The sequence below is a fragment of the Bufo gargarizans genome, chromosome 1 (assembly GCF_014858855.1).
Source record: "Bufo gargarizans isolate SCDJY-AF-19 chromosome 1, ASM1485885v1, whole genome shotgun sequence".
NCBI lineage: Eukaryota > Metazoa > Chordata > Amphibia > Anura > Bufonidae > Bufo > Bufo gargarizans.
The window spans coordinates 404,317,313-404,330,060 of NC_058080.1; the positions used below are offsets into that span (position 1 = coordinate 404,317,313).

The following is a 12,748-nucleotide window of genomic DNA, read 5'->3' on the forward strand; positions in this document are numbered from 1 at the left end:
TGCGGATGCCTGGGGACATATCGATGCGGACAGAACACCGTGTTATGTGCACATGTTTTTGCTGCCCCACAAAATATGCGGATTGGATGTGGACAAATAAATATGCTTCTGTGCATGAGCCCTTATTTGGTCTATCCCGGCTTTTAAAACTTCTGAGAATATTTATGTACACTCACGCTGTAGAAAGAATCCTCAAGATCTTGCTTTTGTAGTTAGGCAGGTCAGCCTCCAAAACACCAGCCAGTCCTTCCAGGTTACTTTCCAGTGATGAGGTACTCTATAAAAGTAAAACACAAAAAACTAAAACTAAAACAGAACATTGCAGTACGGGTTGCTCCTGTTTAACCCCTTAAGTACCAAGCTCATACTGGCATTAAGGACCACAGGAGGAATTTTTCAGGCATTATTTGTTACCAGTTGCCACAAGGAGACCGTCAACAGGGAGACTTATCTCCTTACACCAATTGGCAAAAGAAAAATGTTGCAGACCCCATGTTTGCAACGTTTTAAATGCCATTGCTACACAATAAAGTTCCAAAGGGAGTCTCTACACCCTCACCAATTTCCGAATAGGGGTGTTGAGGGGCCAACAGGCCTAGCACATTAATCTTTATTTACACCTGTTTTCTTGGGTAATTGAAGATAGAAATCGATGGCAGCTCCAAGATGCCAAGGATTTGAGAGGTGCATGGACTGCCATAGGATACAACTAATTTATGACAAGACCCGAGTCTTACCATAAGATAGGAGCATCCTAGGGCGTCGCAGGGGTATCAAGACATATGTAGAAAATGACGGTCTTGGTAAATCTCCCGCAAATGTTTTACATTTTCTGCTGCCATTGCCATATAATATATTTCTTTTTTTTTTTGGGGACGAGTTGTATTTTTTAAAGGGGTTCTCCAACCATTTCTCCTAATCTACATGTGCTACAAACCTGGAAGAAAGATGTTTTACAAAGTACTGACTGGTCCCTGGCTCCAATGTGCTAATGTGTAGACTTTTTCACCCGTGTCCCGACCGGAAGCGGCTGCTTCTTTTCAGCTGCATTACAGTAAAAGCAGCTGTACAGGTAATGAAGCGACCACATCCGGTTGGGATCCAGGCGGAAGAGCCGCACCCCATGTCGGCAGAGTGGAGACTTAGGAATTAGCAGAGTAACGTAAGAGCAGTTACTATGTCAAACATCTTACTTCCACAGGTTAGGCAAAACGAGATTTTTGTATAACTTACCAGTAAAATCTCTTTCTCGCTCTTTCCTTGGGGGACACAGAAGACCTTGGGTATAGCTCATCTCCCTAGGAGGCGTGACACTAAGTGAAAACTGTTAAGCCCCTCCTCCACAGCTATACCCTCAGCCTGGAGAGAGAGACTGCCAGTTGCGTGTCCAAGTAGTAAGAAAAGGCAAAGTCCAACCAGTGGAAACAACAAGCCAACTACCCAACGGGTAAACAAAACTCGGAAACCGTGCAGAAAAAAACCAATGAATGGGTGGGTGCTGTGTCCCCCAAGGAAAGAGCGAGAAAGAGATTTTACTGGTAAGTTATACAAAAATCTCGTTTTCTCGCCCAATTTCCTTGGGGGACACAGAAGACCTTGGGACGTTCAAAAGCAGTCCAAGAGGGGAGGGACCACAGCACCAAGGCGAAGCACCCGAAGGCAGCAAGGAAATGCCACCTGCAAAAACCAGGCGGCCCAAGGCAGCAACCGCCGCCGAAGCCAGAGTACGCACCCAGGTAAACCTGGTAAAGAGTGCAAGGAAGACCGTGGCCACCCTGCACAATGACATGGCTGAAGCCCATGCCTCCCGCCCCGGAGGCACCAACCGCTCTGGTGAAATGAACGGTGACACCATAAAAACAGAGCCCTGCCCTTGAGCAGTAACCACAGCAATAGCCACGTGGTTAAGCGGAGGAAAGCACCCAGGAGCCGTGAACCTTGGCGCGGACCTCCTGGAAACAAGAGACAGAGCGTCGACAAGAGTCGGAGATGTCCAAGCAAAAAACTGCAGACACTTCAAGTAACAGAGTCCCAGTCGCAGGTCCAGGTCAGACTGGAGAAGACCGAATCACGGGAAGAGAAAGGCAGAATTGGGTGAATGCCCAGCTTCCTAAAGAACCCCAGGGAAGACCCTAAGTCAGACAACAGAACCTGGACGAAGCACGGCCGGGAGCGAACACTAGTGTGCTCGCTGGACTCGTCTGGGCAGACGGGAGGAAATCCAATGCGAGTAAGCGCAAATCAGTGACACGGCAAAAAGGTTGGGAAAACTGGTCCCGTCGGCCCGAGCAACGCCGTCCCGAATCCACGCGGAGTGGGGGAGCAGATGGACAAACGGAAGGAACCGAAAGGGACCCGGCCAGTTCCCAACAGACTCCAGGACAAGTCAGGCTAAAGTCCTTGTCGTTGTAGCCACCACAGGAAGGTGTTCTACCGACCCGAAGAGGGGGCTTGAAGGGTAATCCTGACAGAAGAAAGTAGGCACGCCAGGTTACCGAGAAGGTAAAGTCCAAGCAGGACCAGCGCCCAGAATGGTAAAAGCAATCTGCACCCAGCCGGAGGACAGAATGCGGCAAACCCAGTAATAGGTACACAGCTAGTACAGCCAGTGTGAACAATGGAGACAGTACGAGGTCATAAGGAACACCGGGACCATCCATATGAACAACCTTGGTCTCCCCAGGGGGGGAGGGCAGTGAAGGAACAGCCCCTGAAGCCTGGCCGGGCAGAAGCCACATCAGAGTGAAACTGACCCAGGAGAAGCCAAAACAGAGCCGTCGAGAGAAAATATAGCCGAGAAGACGGATGACACCCTCCAACCGCAAGGAGAAGTGGGCAACAGGGAAGCCACAGGACCGCTCAAAAAGCAGAACTCCGCTACTCCGAGATGTCCGGCTCACCAATTCGCAGGAGGCGAATACCCTAACGAATCGAAAGTGGAGGTCCCTGACCTCGGTAATCGAGCAACCAAGAGAAGTTGGGTGACCTGCTCAAAAAGAGCGGCTAGAACCTGGTAGCAAAACAAACTGAAGCACGGAGGGTGCCAACAGGAAGGACTCAAACCAAAACGCATCCAAGAGGAGGAATGGCAACAGGCGAGGGAACCGTAATCCGGCCAGAGCCAACGTAGACTGCGAGGGACGCTGGAGACAGCACTCTCGACCATGTGACCGCTTGCGCTGGGAAGCAACGCCACAGGGTAACTAATGGGTACGCATCCAGGAACCACAAACACTCCCCAGACGGAAGGGCCAACGAATATGGTGGATACCGTCACAACGGAAACACCAAATATACCCTCTGAACAGAGAACGGATACCACCCAGCTCGCTGCAGTAGAGAACAATAGAGCCCGTCCAGGCCAGGTGAACAGAAAGATCTCCTCAGAGAAGAGTGCCAGGCCGGCGGCAATCACCGTATCCCAAGAGAAAAACGACAAGTCGCAGGAAGAATGGAGGCATATGTACAAGCAGCCCCATAAGCAGTGAGAAAGCCAACCCACCTACGGAAGGAGAAGGCATACACGGCCCAACAACGCACAGAGTAGCAGCCCCAAGAGCGTCCGCCCACTGCGAAATAGTCATACAGCAAGGAGGGCCAGCCACAGAGCCCCACAGAAGTGCAAAGTGCAACCGGAAGGGGGGACACACACAAGACTAGTATGGCATGCGACGGAGCGCAAGCAGTCTGCCCAGAAGAGAGGGCAATGTACTTGGCAAACAGTGCGGGCAGCAAGCGTGCAAAGCCCGCCCAACTAGGGGGTGATGCCCAAGACCAGCACCTACTTCAGAGAAGGAAGACATACCATATTCCGCCCAGAAGAGGGCCATGCACATGGCCCCACCGCATCCAGCAGGACGTCCACCTAGAGAAAAGGGGACATGTACAGGGTAAGCCTAGCATTAAGTGAGTGTGCAATAATCCAAACACCGAATTTTGTGAGAGTACAACTACTTCGCCAATGAATGGGGACAAGAACAAGTCCAGCACAGCACATACAAGGACAGGTGTGAGTCCTGTGAGCGTACAAAAAGTCCACCCATGGAATGAGGGGTGGTCACGCACAAGGCCAGCACCGTATCCAATGGGAGTGCAAGCATTTCACCCAACTTAGAGGCCAGCAACGTATCTGGTGAGAGTGCAGTATGCTACCCAGAAGGGGGAGCCATGCCCATGGCCAGTATTGCAACCAGGGAGAATGCGAGCACCCCGCCATGGATGGGGGTCAGGCACCTGGCCAGCAGCACACTGGCGAGAGAACAAACACAGTCAGTGAGAGCGTGTGTATGTTGCCTGAGGAAAGGAGACATGTCCATGGCCGGCAGCGAATCCAGTAAGAGTGCCGTACACCGCCCACGGAAGGGGGAACATGTACACTGCCGGCAGTGGATTTACTGAGTTGCAAGCATCCCACCATGGAAGGGGGTCCTGCACGCGGCCAGCAACTTATCAGCGAGAGAACGACCCCAGTCAGTGAGGGAGTATGCATGGCGCTTGAGGGAAGAAGGCATGCCCAAGGCCGGCAGCGAATCCAATGAGAATGCAGCATACCGCCTATGGAAGGAGGTAATGCACACGGCCGGCTGCCCAGCACCATAACCAATAAAGTGCAGTATTCCGCCTAGAGGAAGGGGGTCATGCACAAGACCGCAGCGAATCCAGCTAGTGCAGCATTCCGCCCCTGGAAGGGGGTCATGCACAAGACCGGCAGCGAATCCAGTGAGTGCAGCATTCCGCCTATGGAAGGGGGTCATGCACAAGACCGGCAGCGAATCCAGTGAGTGCAGCATTCCGCCTATGGAAGGGGGTCATGCACAAGACCGGCAGCGAATCCAGTGAGTGCAGCATTCCGCCTATAGAAGGGGGTCATGCACAAGACCGGCAGCGAATCCAGTGAGTGCAGCATTCCGCCTATGGAAGGGGGTCATGCACAAGACCGGCAGCGAATCCAGTGAGTGCAGCATTCCGCCCATGGAAGGGGGTCATGCACATGGCCGGTATCAAATCCAGTGAGTGCAGCATTCCGCCCATGGAAGGGGGTCATGCACATGGCCGGTATCAAATCCAGTGAGAGCAGCGATTTCGCCTATGGAAAGGAATCACGCACATGGCCGGTAGTGAATCCAGTAAAAATGCAGCGGTCCCCTATGGAAGGGGGTCGTGCACCAGACCAACACCGTATCTGGTGAGAGTGCAGAGTCCACCTATGGAAGGAGGACATGCACAAGACCGGCAACGAATCCAATGAGTGCAGCATTCCGCCTATGGAAGGGGGTTGTGCACATGGCCTGCAGCGAATCCAACGAGTGCAGCGTTCTCGTGCACATGGCCAACACCGTATTCGGTGAGAGTGCAGTATTCCAGCTAAGCGGGGGGTCATGCACCAGGCAAGCCTGCAGCCCGAGAGAGTGCAGTATCCTCCCGCCTAGGAAGGGGTTGTCTGCACATGGCAATTACCATAGCTGGAGGGCGCATGCACTTGGCCAGCGCTGCATCCCGGAGAGGGCCAAAGAAGGGAAGCATGCACCAGCCGGGGAGTGCGACACCATGCCGCTCATGGAAGGAGCACGCATACAGGCGGCGCTACTGAGATAAGGCTGCAGCGTCCTGTGCAGCGCACAAGAAATCCATTAACTTAACCATGTCATGCATTCCCAAATAAAAAATAGCCTCACTGAGGCAGAAAGAAGTGCCACCATACAGGTGCCCAGCATAAAGTAGAGGGGGGGGGGGGGGGCGCGCCAGCCATATAGGCCCATCAGCCGAATAAAACAAACAAAAACACGGGGGCCGGTACCCGAAGGGTTAACAGCCACCAACCTGGAAGGGAGGAGGAGGCGACGCCGCGATCCCCTGGGGGCGGGGAACCTCCAGGCGGGAAGAATTCGCGCCCGGAGAAGTTCCCGCCCCCTCCAACAGAGGCCGGAAGTTTGCGGCCTAGCAGGCCGTGAAGCCGGGGCCTAAAGTTTCTGCGGCACCCGGCTGACCGGGGCCGCACAGGAAACCGGAGCGGACTGCCTGGACAAACCGGCCGCGGAAGCCCACCCCGCGGACCGGACGTCAGAGGCCCGGGTGGAGCGCCGGAATGCGGCCCAGTAGGCCCGGAGCCTGGACCTAAATTTACGGCGCCCGGCCGGCCGGAAGTCGCCGACGGCCGGCCGGAATCGTAGGAGCATCGTGCTCAAGCCAATGCCGGCCGCGGGAGTCTACCCCGCAGGCCGGAACAGTCGGGGGCCGGGAGAGTGCGGCCCAGCTGGGAGGTACGGCCCAGCAGGCCGGGAAGAAGCGCCGGAGGTGCGGGCGCCCAAGCAGCACTGCCTTCAGGAAAAGGCCCCCGGTCCAGAGCAGCGCATCGGTGAGGGGATGGGGGGACCCTGAGACCGGGTGCCCGTGAGGATGCGAGCACAGCGTTCCAGGAGGGACGCTGATAAGTGAAGGGAGACTGCCTATTCGCAGCATTCTGCTGCTAAAATGTCCCATGAGGGCCAGAAGGGAGGAGAGGGAGCAGGGAGTGGAATGTCGCCCCGCAGCACCCCAGGGGCCAGCCTAGGTCCAGCAGTGACCGAAGGGTCCAAGTATGGGGGGTCAGGCACGCAGGAGACCAGGGTGGGGGGTGGGGGACGTAGGGCTGGAGAAGCCACTCTCTCACCATAGTCGTCTTCACCCTCAGTCCATTCCAGCAGGGTCGCCCCTTCAGCTACTGGCACCGCAGTGGCAGGACGCTGGGAGAGGGACTTGGCGTGCGGGCGACCCTTGCGCTGGCGGGATGTAGGGGAGCTGGGCTGCCCTGATCCACCTTGTCTTCTGTGGGGGAGGCAGCAGTGCGGATGACCGGCACTGGCGCAGCTCAACCCCGGGAGAAACAGAGAGGTCTAGTGCGACTCTGTTGTCCCTGATGATCTGGAACAAAAAGAAAAGAAAAAAGTAAAAATCAAAATTTAAACAAGGAGAAAACAGCCCTGCAGTAGCAGGGAGTGTCTTGCCTCCTTGGACACTAAGCAAAAACTGGCAGTCTCTCTCTCCAGGCTGAGGGTATAGCTGTGGAGGAGGGGCTTAACAGTTTTCACTTAGTGTCACGCCTCCTAGGGAGATGAGCTATACCCAAGGTCTTCTGTGTCCCCCAAGGAAATTGGGCGAGAAAATTAATTTATTATTATTATTCATATTATAGGAGCCTGCATGATTATGGCAATAACAAATGTGTAGTGTTTTTGTGAATATTTTTGCAGAAATATTTTATACATATTAGCCAGAAATGTAGCGGTGCAGGCACAATCATGGCTCCAGTATCAGCAGCAAAGCTTCTGCAATTGCGCCGCTACTCGGCCCTGTCAGTCAAGTGGTAGGGGGGCGCTTTTTCAGTAGTGGGGACAGCCCCTTGCAAGTGAATAGCTCTATGTGACGAACGAATAGATTTGCTCATCTCTAATACGGACATTTTTTTTTAAACTTAAATTTTTTATAATGATCTATCTGGGCATGTAAAATACACTGAGCAAATTATGCCCCAACAGACACTGAGTCTAGGGCAGTCAAGCCAGTCAGCCCCGGCTTTCAGGTTTCTAGGGACACAACAAATGGGGTTAAACGGCCGGTATCACAGTTTTGTACAATTCCAGGCGTCAGAGCAGGAAACATGGCTGTCGCTTCTAGCCACACTCCTGTTCACACTGGCACAGCTGTCAAGAAGAAAAAATACTTACCTTTTCCCCCACTCTAAATATCAGTGACTCAATACGATGTTCTATATCAAAGGGCTCGGACATTTTACTCCTTTTATGAGGTTGCCCGCCTGCAAAGAAAGAAAAAAAAAAAAAGTCAAGACCTGACAACATTTTTTTTCTTCTATCATGTATAATCAGACTAAGGCTACATTCACACGAAAGTATTTTGTTTCCATGTCCGTTCTGTTTTTTTTACGGATAGGATGTGGACCAATACATTTCAATGTCCGTTCCGTAGCCCCGCAAAAAATAGAACATGTCCTTTTCAGGCATTGTTACAATGGATTCGCAAAAAAATTAATTAAAAAAATGGCATACGGTCGTGTGCATGTAGCCCAAAGAGTGTGTTTTGCCAGTGTAGAACATGCTGGGCAGATGCCCGAACTGCTCTGGGTGCTGATTAGTAACAATGGTGACCACAACAAAGCCTCACCTACCCCCTGGGTAGCAGGGTGGTCAACTCCAACTGGTGGCATGAATTTACCCCCTGAGCTTTGCAGAGCATTAAAGAGAGGTATTCTGATAAGTTCTCCTCTGTCCACTGGGCAGTTAAAGGGGTTGTCGGGGTTCAGAGCTGAACCAGGACATACCCTTATTTTCACCCAGGCAGCCCCCCTGAGGCTAGCATAAAAGCCGTTTTACTGGCTAGGGCAGCGCTAAATACTGCCCATCGGTGGTGCCGGTGACGTCACCAGGCTTCCTGGCAGCCCCATGGAGAGCACGGTACGTCTCCGGATCTCCAAAAAATGCCTTTGCCCTGCGCGATTTAGCAAAGTAGAGCATTGGAGCATTTTATGCTCCGATGCTCCTGTCACGGGGGCTGCCTGGGTAAAAATTGGGATATGTCCGGGTTCAGCTCTGAACCCGGACAACCACTTTAAATGGTTCCCCGTACAAAATAAGGGTACTTTCACACTAGCGTTTTTCTTTTCCGGCACAGAGTTCCAACCTAGGGGCTCAATACGGAAAATAACTGATCCGGCATATCCCCATACATTCTGAATGGAGAGCATTCCGTTCAGGATGCATCAGGATTTCTTCAGTTCAGTCTTTTTGACTGATCAGACAAAAGATAAAACCTCAGCATGCTACGGTTTTATCTCCAGGGTAAAAAAAAACTGAAGACTTGCTTGAATGCCAGATCAGGCCTTCCGGTCTGCAAATGCGCAGACTGAAAAAAAAAGGTGAAAAAAGCAAATGCCGGATCTGTTTTGCCGGATGACACCGGAAAGACGGATCCGGCATTTCAATGCATTGTTTTGACTGATGAGTATTTTCTAAGACTGATAAGGATCCTGATCAGTCTTACTAATACCATCAGTTGGCATACGTTTTGCCGGATCACTCTGCCGCAAGTGTGAAAGTAGCCTAAGGCTTCTTCCACACCTGCGTTGTTAAATACCAGAATTAAACGGGTCGGTTTTGACTTTGCACATCAGGATGCATCCATTCCGTTAGGATGCGGTTGTGTGAAATCAAGAAGGAAAAAAAAAAAGGATCAGTTTTAAGCTCCTAAAAAAACAAACAAACAAAAAAAACAAACTAATCCGTCACCATTGACTTACATTGTTTTCAGTGCTGGATCCAATTTTTGATTTTTTTATGACCGGACACAAAACCGCAGCTTGCAAAGGTTTTGTGTCGAGTCACAAAACAGAATGCTGCTGGAACGGACGCATCTCTTTCCATTCAGAATGCATGATGACTAAACGGAAATATTTCTTCCCGGTAATGAACTCCTCTGCTGGATCGCAATGCCGGAAAACAACGCAAGTGTAGAAGTAGCCTAAGGGTACTTTCACACTAGCGTTAGTGTGATCCGGCAGGCAGTTCCGTCATCGGAGCTGCCTGCCGCATCCACCGATCAGTGTGACAACTGACAGCATTTGTAGACTGATCCGGGTATAGATCAGTCTACAAATGCATTGCAAGAACGGAGCCGTCTCTCCGCTTGTCATGCAGATGGACGGATCCGTCTTGCAGCCTTTTTCACAGTTTTCCCGGTCTGCGCATGTGCAGACCGGAAGGACAGATCCATCCTTCCGTTATTTTGCAATGCCGGATCCGGCACTAATGCAAGTCAATGGGAAATAATGCCGGATCTGGCATTCCGGCGACTGATCAGGCATTTTGGACGGGCATGCTGCGGTATTATGTCCATCCAAAACGCCTGACAGTGACAGAGCGGAAGGCATACTGATGCAAACTGAACGGATTTCTATCCATTCAGAATGCATGGGGATATGCCTGATCAGTTCTTTTCCGGTATAGAGCCCTTTTGACGGAACTCTATGCCGGAAAATAATAACGCTAGTGTGAAAGTACCCTAAGAAAGGTCAGGCAAGCGCACAACCCCCATTCTCATGATCGCCAGCCCCACAACCAATCGTATAGCAAATAACTCCTTCTTGCCAGAAAACCTGCGAGCTAAGGCCTCTTTCACACTTGCGTTGTCAGGATCCGGGGTGTACTCCACTTGCCGGAATTACACGCCGGATCCGGAAAAACGCAAGTGTACTGAAAGCATTTGAAGACGGATCAGTCTTCAAAATGCTTTCAGTGTTACTATGGCATCCAGGACGCTATTAAAGTCCTGGTTGCCATAGTAGGAGCGGGGGAGCGGTATACTTACAGTCCGCGCGGCTCCCGGGGCGCTCCAGAGTGACGTCAGAGCGCCCCATGCGCATGGATGACGTGCCATGCGATCACGTGACCCACGCGCTTGGGGCGCCCTGACGTCACTCTGGAGCGCCCCGGGAGCCGCACAGACGGCAAGTATGCTGCTCCCCACTACACTTTACCATGGCTGCCAGGACTTAAGCGTCCTGGCAGCCATGGTAACCATTCAGAAAAAGCTAAACGTCGGATCCGGCAATGCGCCGAAACGACGTTTAGCTTAAGGCCGGATCCGGATCAATGCCTTTCAATGGGCATTAATTCCGGATCCGGCATTACGGCAAGTCTTCAGGATTTTTGGCCGGAGCAAAAAGCGCAGCATGCTGCGGTATTTTCTCCGGCCAAAAAACGTAACGTTCCGGAACTGAAGACATCCTGATGCATCCTGAACGTATTTCACTCCATTCAGAATGCATTAGGATAAAACTGATCAGGATTCTTCCGGCATAGAGCCCCGACGACGGAACTCGCGTTGTCCGGATCCGGACAACGCAAGTGTGAAAGATTTTATTTTTCGAGGGGCTGTCCACCTTTTATAAAGCACTGGTCTATCTTCAGGACAGGCCATTACTTGGTGATCAGCGGGGGTCCGACACCCCCAATAGCTCAGGCACTAGAGGCAGACCATCCACCATCAGCTTGTGATGACCTTCCCTGACTATAGGCCACCGCTTAGTAAAAACTGGACAGCCCCTTTAAGTATTTTCTATTTTAAAAAGCATTAAATGGCTGCTAAAAGAGAACAATAGCTTGCAATGCACTGCCCAACACATGCAGGTAACCGTGGGCAGAGCAGGAAGGAAGCAGCACGCCTGGCACTTGTAGTACCACGGGCGTCTACTGACAGTACTATTCCAGAGCCATGCCGCCAAAACCACCGGGCGCCACACACCGGCAGAGGTGACGCAGCCCGGCGCCTTACCATCATTCTCGTCGCTGTGCCTTCTCCGGGACATGGCTGCGGCAGGATGCTTCCCTCACACACCGAGGAACGGAAAATGTAGTGAACACTAGACGGTGATGTGCAGGTCTCGCGAGGCTTCTGAAGACTCTCGCTCTGTGATTGGATGGACGGCTTCTGGAACTTGCTCCTCAGGCACCAGAGAGAAGCGCTAACACGCTTCAGGCCGACCTACTGCCTCTTCCGGTTTCTACACAACAGCAGCCCTGAGGAAAGACGCTCATGCCATCGAATGTGGTGTCTATGATATTCAGGAGCGCGAGCTTCCGGGAGAGCTGCTGGTTGAGGGAGTGTATAAAAAGTGCTGAAATGAGCCGCCAGCGTAAGGTGTCTTGGAGGCTCGTGATAGGGCAGGTGATGGCAGTATAATAGTTTACTGGCTTCTGTTAGCTGGTAAATAATCAGGAGCCAATCTGATATTGATGGGTGAGCATAATCCATTCCACGAAGGGGTGACTGATGTAAAAGAAAAGTGGCTTAGGTTAGTTGCCCATAGCAACCAATCAGATTACTCCTTTCATTTTTCAAAGGAGATCTGAGAAATGAAACGTGGAATTTGATTTGTTGCTATGGGCAACTAAGCCAGTTTTCCTTTGCACCAGTTTTGATAAATCTCCCTCTTTGGGTGTCCTGTATGTCATATTTCCCATAGACTTTTAGCTAACATCTGGAGCTGGTGTTTTTACCTCAGAACACAGGGACATACTAAAAGTAATGACACAATGGAATGCCCATAGACTATAATGGGAAGGAAAATAGGAGCTCATTTGCAGGTAAATCTGTGTTATGTAGGACATTAAAGGGGTCGTCCGGGTTCAGAGCTGAACCCGGACATCCCTCCATTTTCACCATGCAGCCCCCCTGATTTGAGCATCGGAGCAGTTCATGCTCTGATGCTCTCCTTGCCCTGCGCTAAATTATGCAGGGCAAAGGAATTTTTGGGAGTTCCGGTGACGTACCGGGCTCTCCATGGGGCTATCGGGAAGCCCAGTGATGTCACCGGCACTGATGGGAGGGCTTAAGCTAAAGCCCGCCCATCAGAGCCGGTGACGTCACCGAACACACTTCCGGGCGGAAGCCTCCACCCGGCAATGTGTTATTGTAAACAAGAGCCCTTGCCCTGCGCGATCTAGCGCAGGGCAAGGGAGCGCATCGGAGCATGAGGCTGCCTGGGTGAAAATAAGGGTATGTCCGGATTCAGCTCTGAACCTGGACAACCCCTTTAACCTTTACCGCAAGTGTTCCCTGGGTAGAGTAGCATATTGTAAAATGAAAATTTCCTTGGATTATAACTGTTTTCTATAGAATGCAAAGGTGAGTGACACAATGGAATGGCCATAGACTATAATGGGAAGTAAAACGTGACTTGGTGTCTAAACCATTTAAC

The 12,748-nt window shown here is 51.7% G+C and overlaps 2 protein-coding genes across 2 annotated transcripts in view; one reads left to right on the top strand and one right to left on the bottom strand.

Annotated features, from left to right (window-relative positions):
- Nucleotides 1-11,538, bottom strand: part of NCBP1 (nuclear cap binding protein subunit 1) — a 92,547-nt gene extending 81,009 nt beyond the window's left edge. Inside the window, exons 1-3 of the mRNA XM_044271306.1 lie at nucleotides 11,323-11,538; nucleotides 7,704-7,792; nucleotides 177-277 (exon numbers count right to left, since the gene is read on the bottom strand). Of these exons, the coding sequence (XP_044127241.1) occupies nucleotides 177-277; nucleotides 7,704-7,792; nucleotides 11,323-11,356 (224 nt within the window). The 5' untranslated portion in view covers nucleotides 11,357-11,538. The remainder of the gene's footprint in view (nucleotides 1-176; nucleotides 278-7,703; nucleotides 7,793-11,322) is intronic.
- A 208-nt stretch (nucleotides 11,539-11,746) lies between these two features.
- TSTD2 (thiosulfate sulfurtransferase like domain containing 2) overlaps nucleotides 11,747-12,748 on the top strand; it is a 36,311-nt gene continuing 35,309 nt past the window's right edge. Inside the window, exon 1 of the mRNA XM_044286128.1 lies at nucleotides 11,747-11,787. Coding sequence (XP_044142063.1) covers nucleotides 11,784-11,787 — 4 coding nt within the window. The 5' untranslated portion in view covers nucleotides 11,747-11,783. The remainder of the gene's footprint in view (nucleotides 11,788-12,748) is intronic.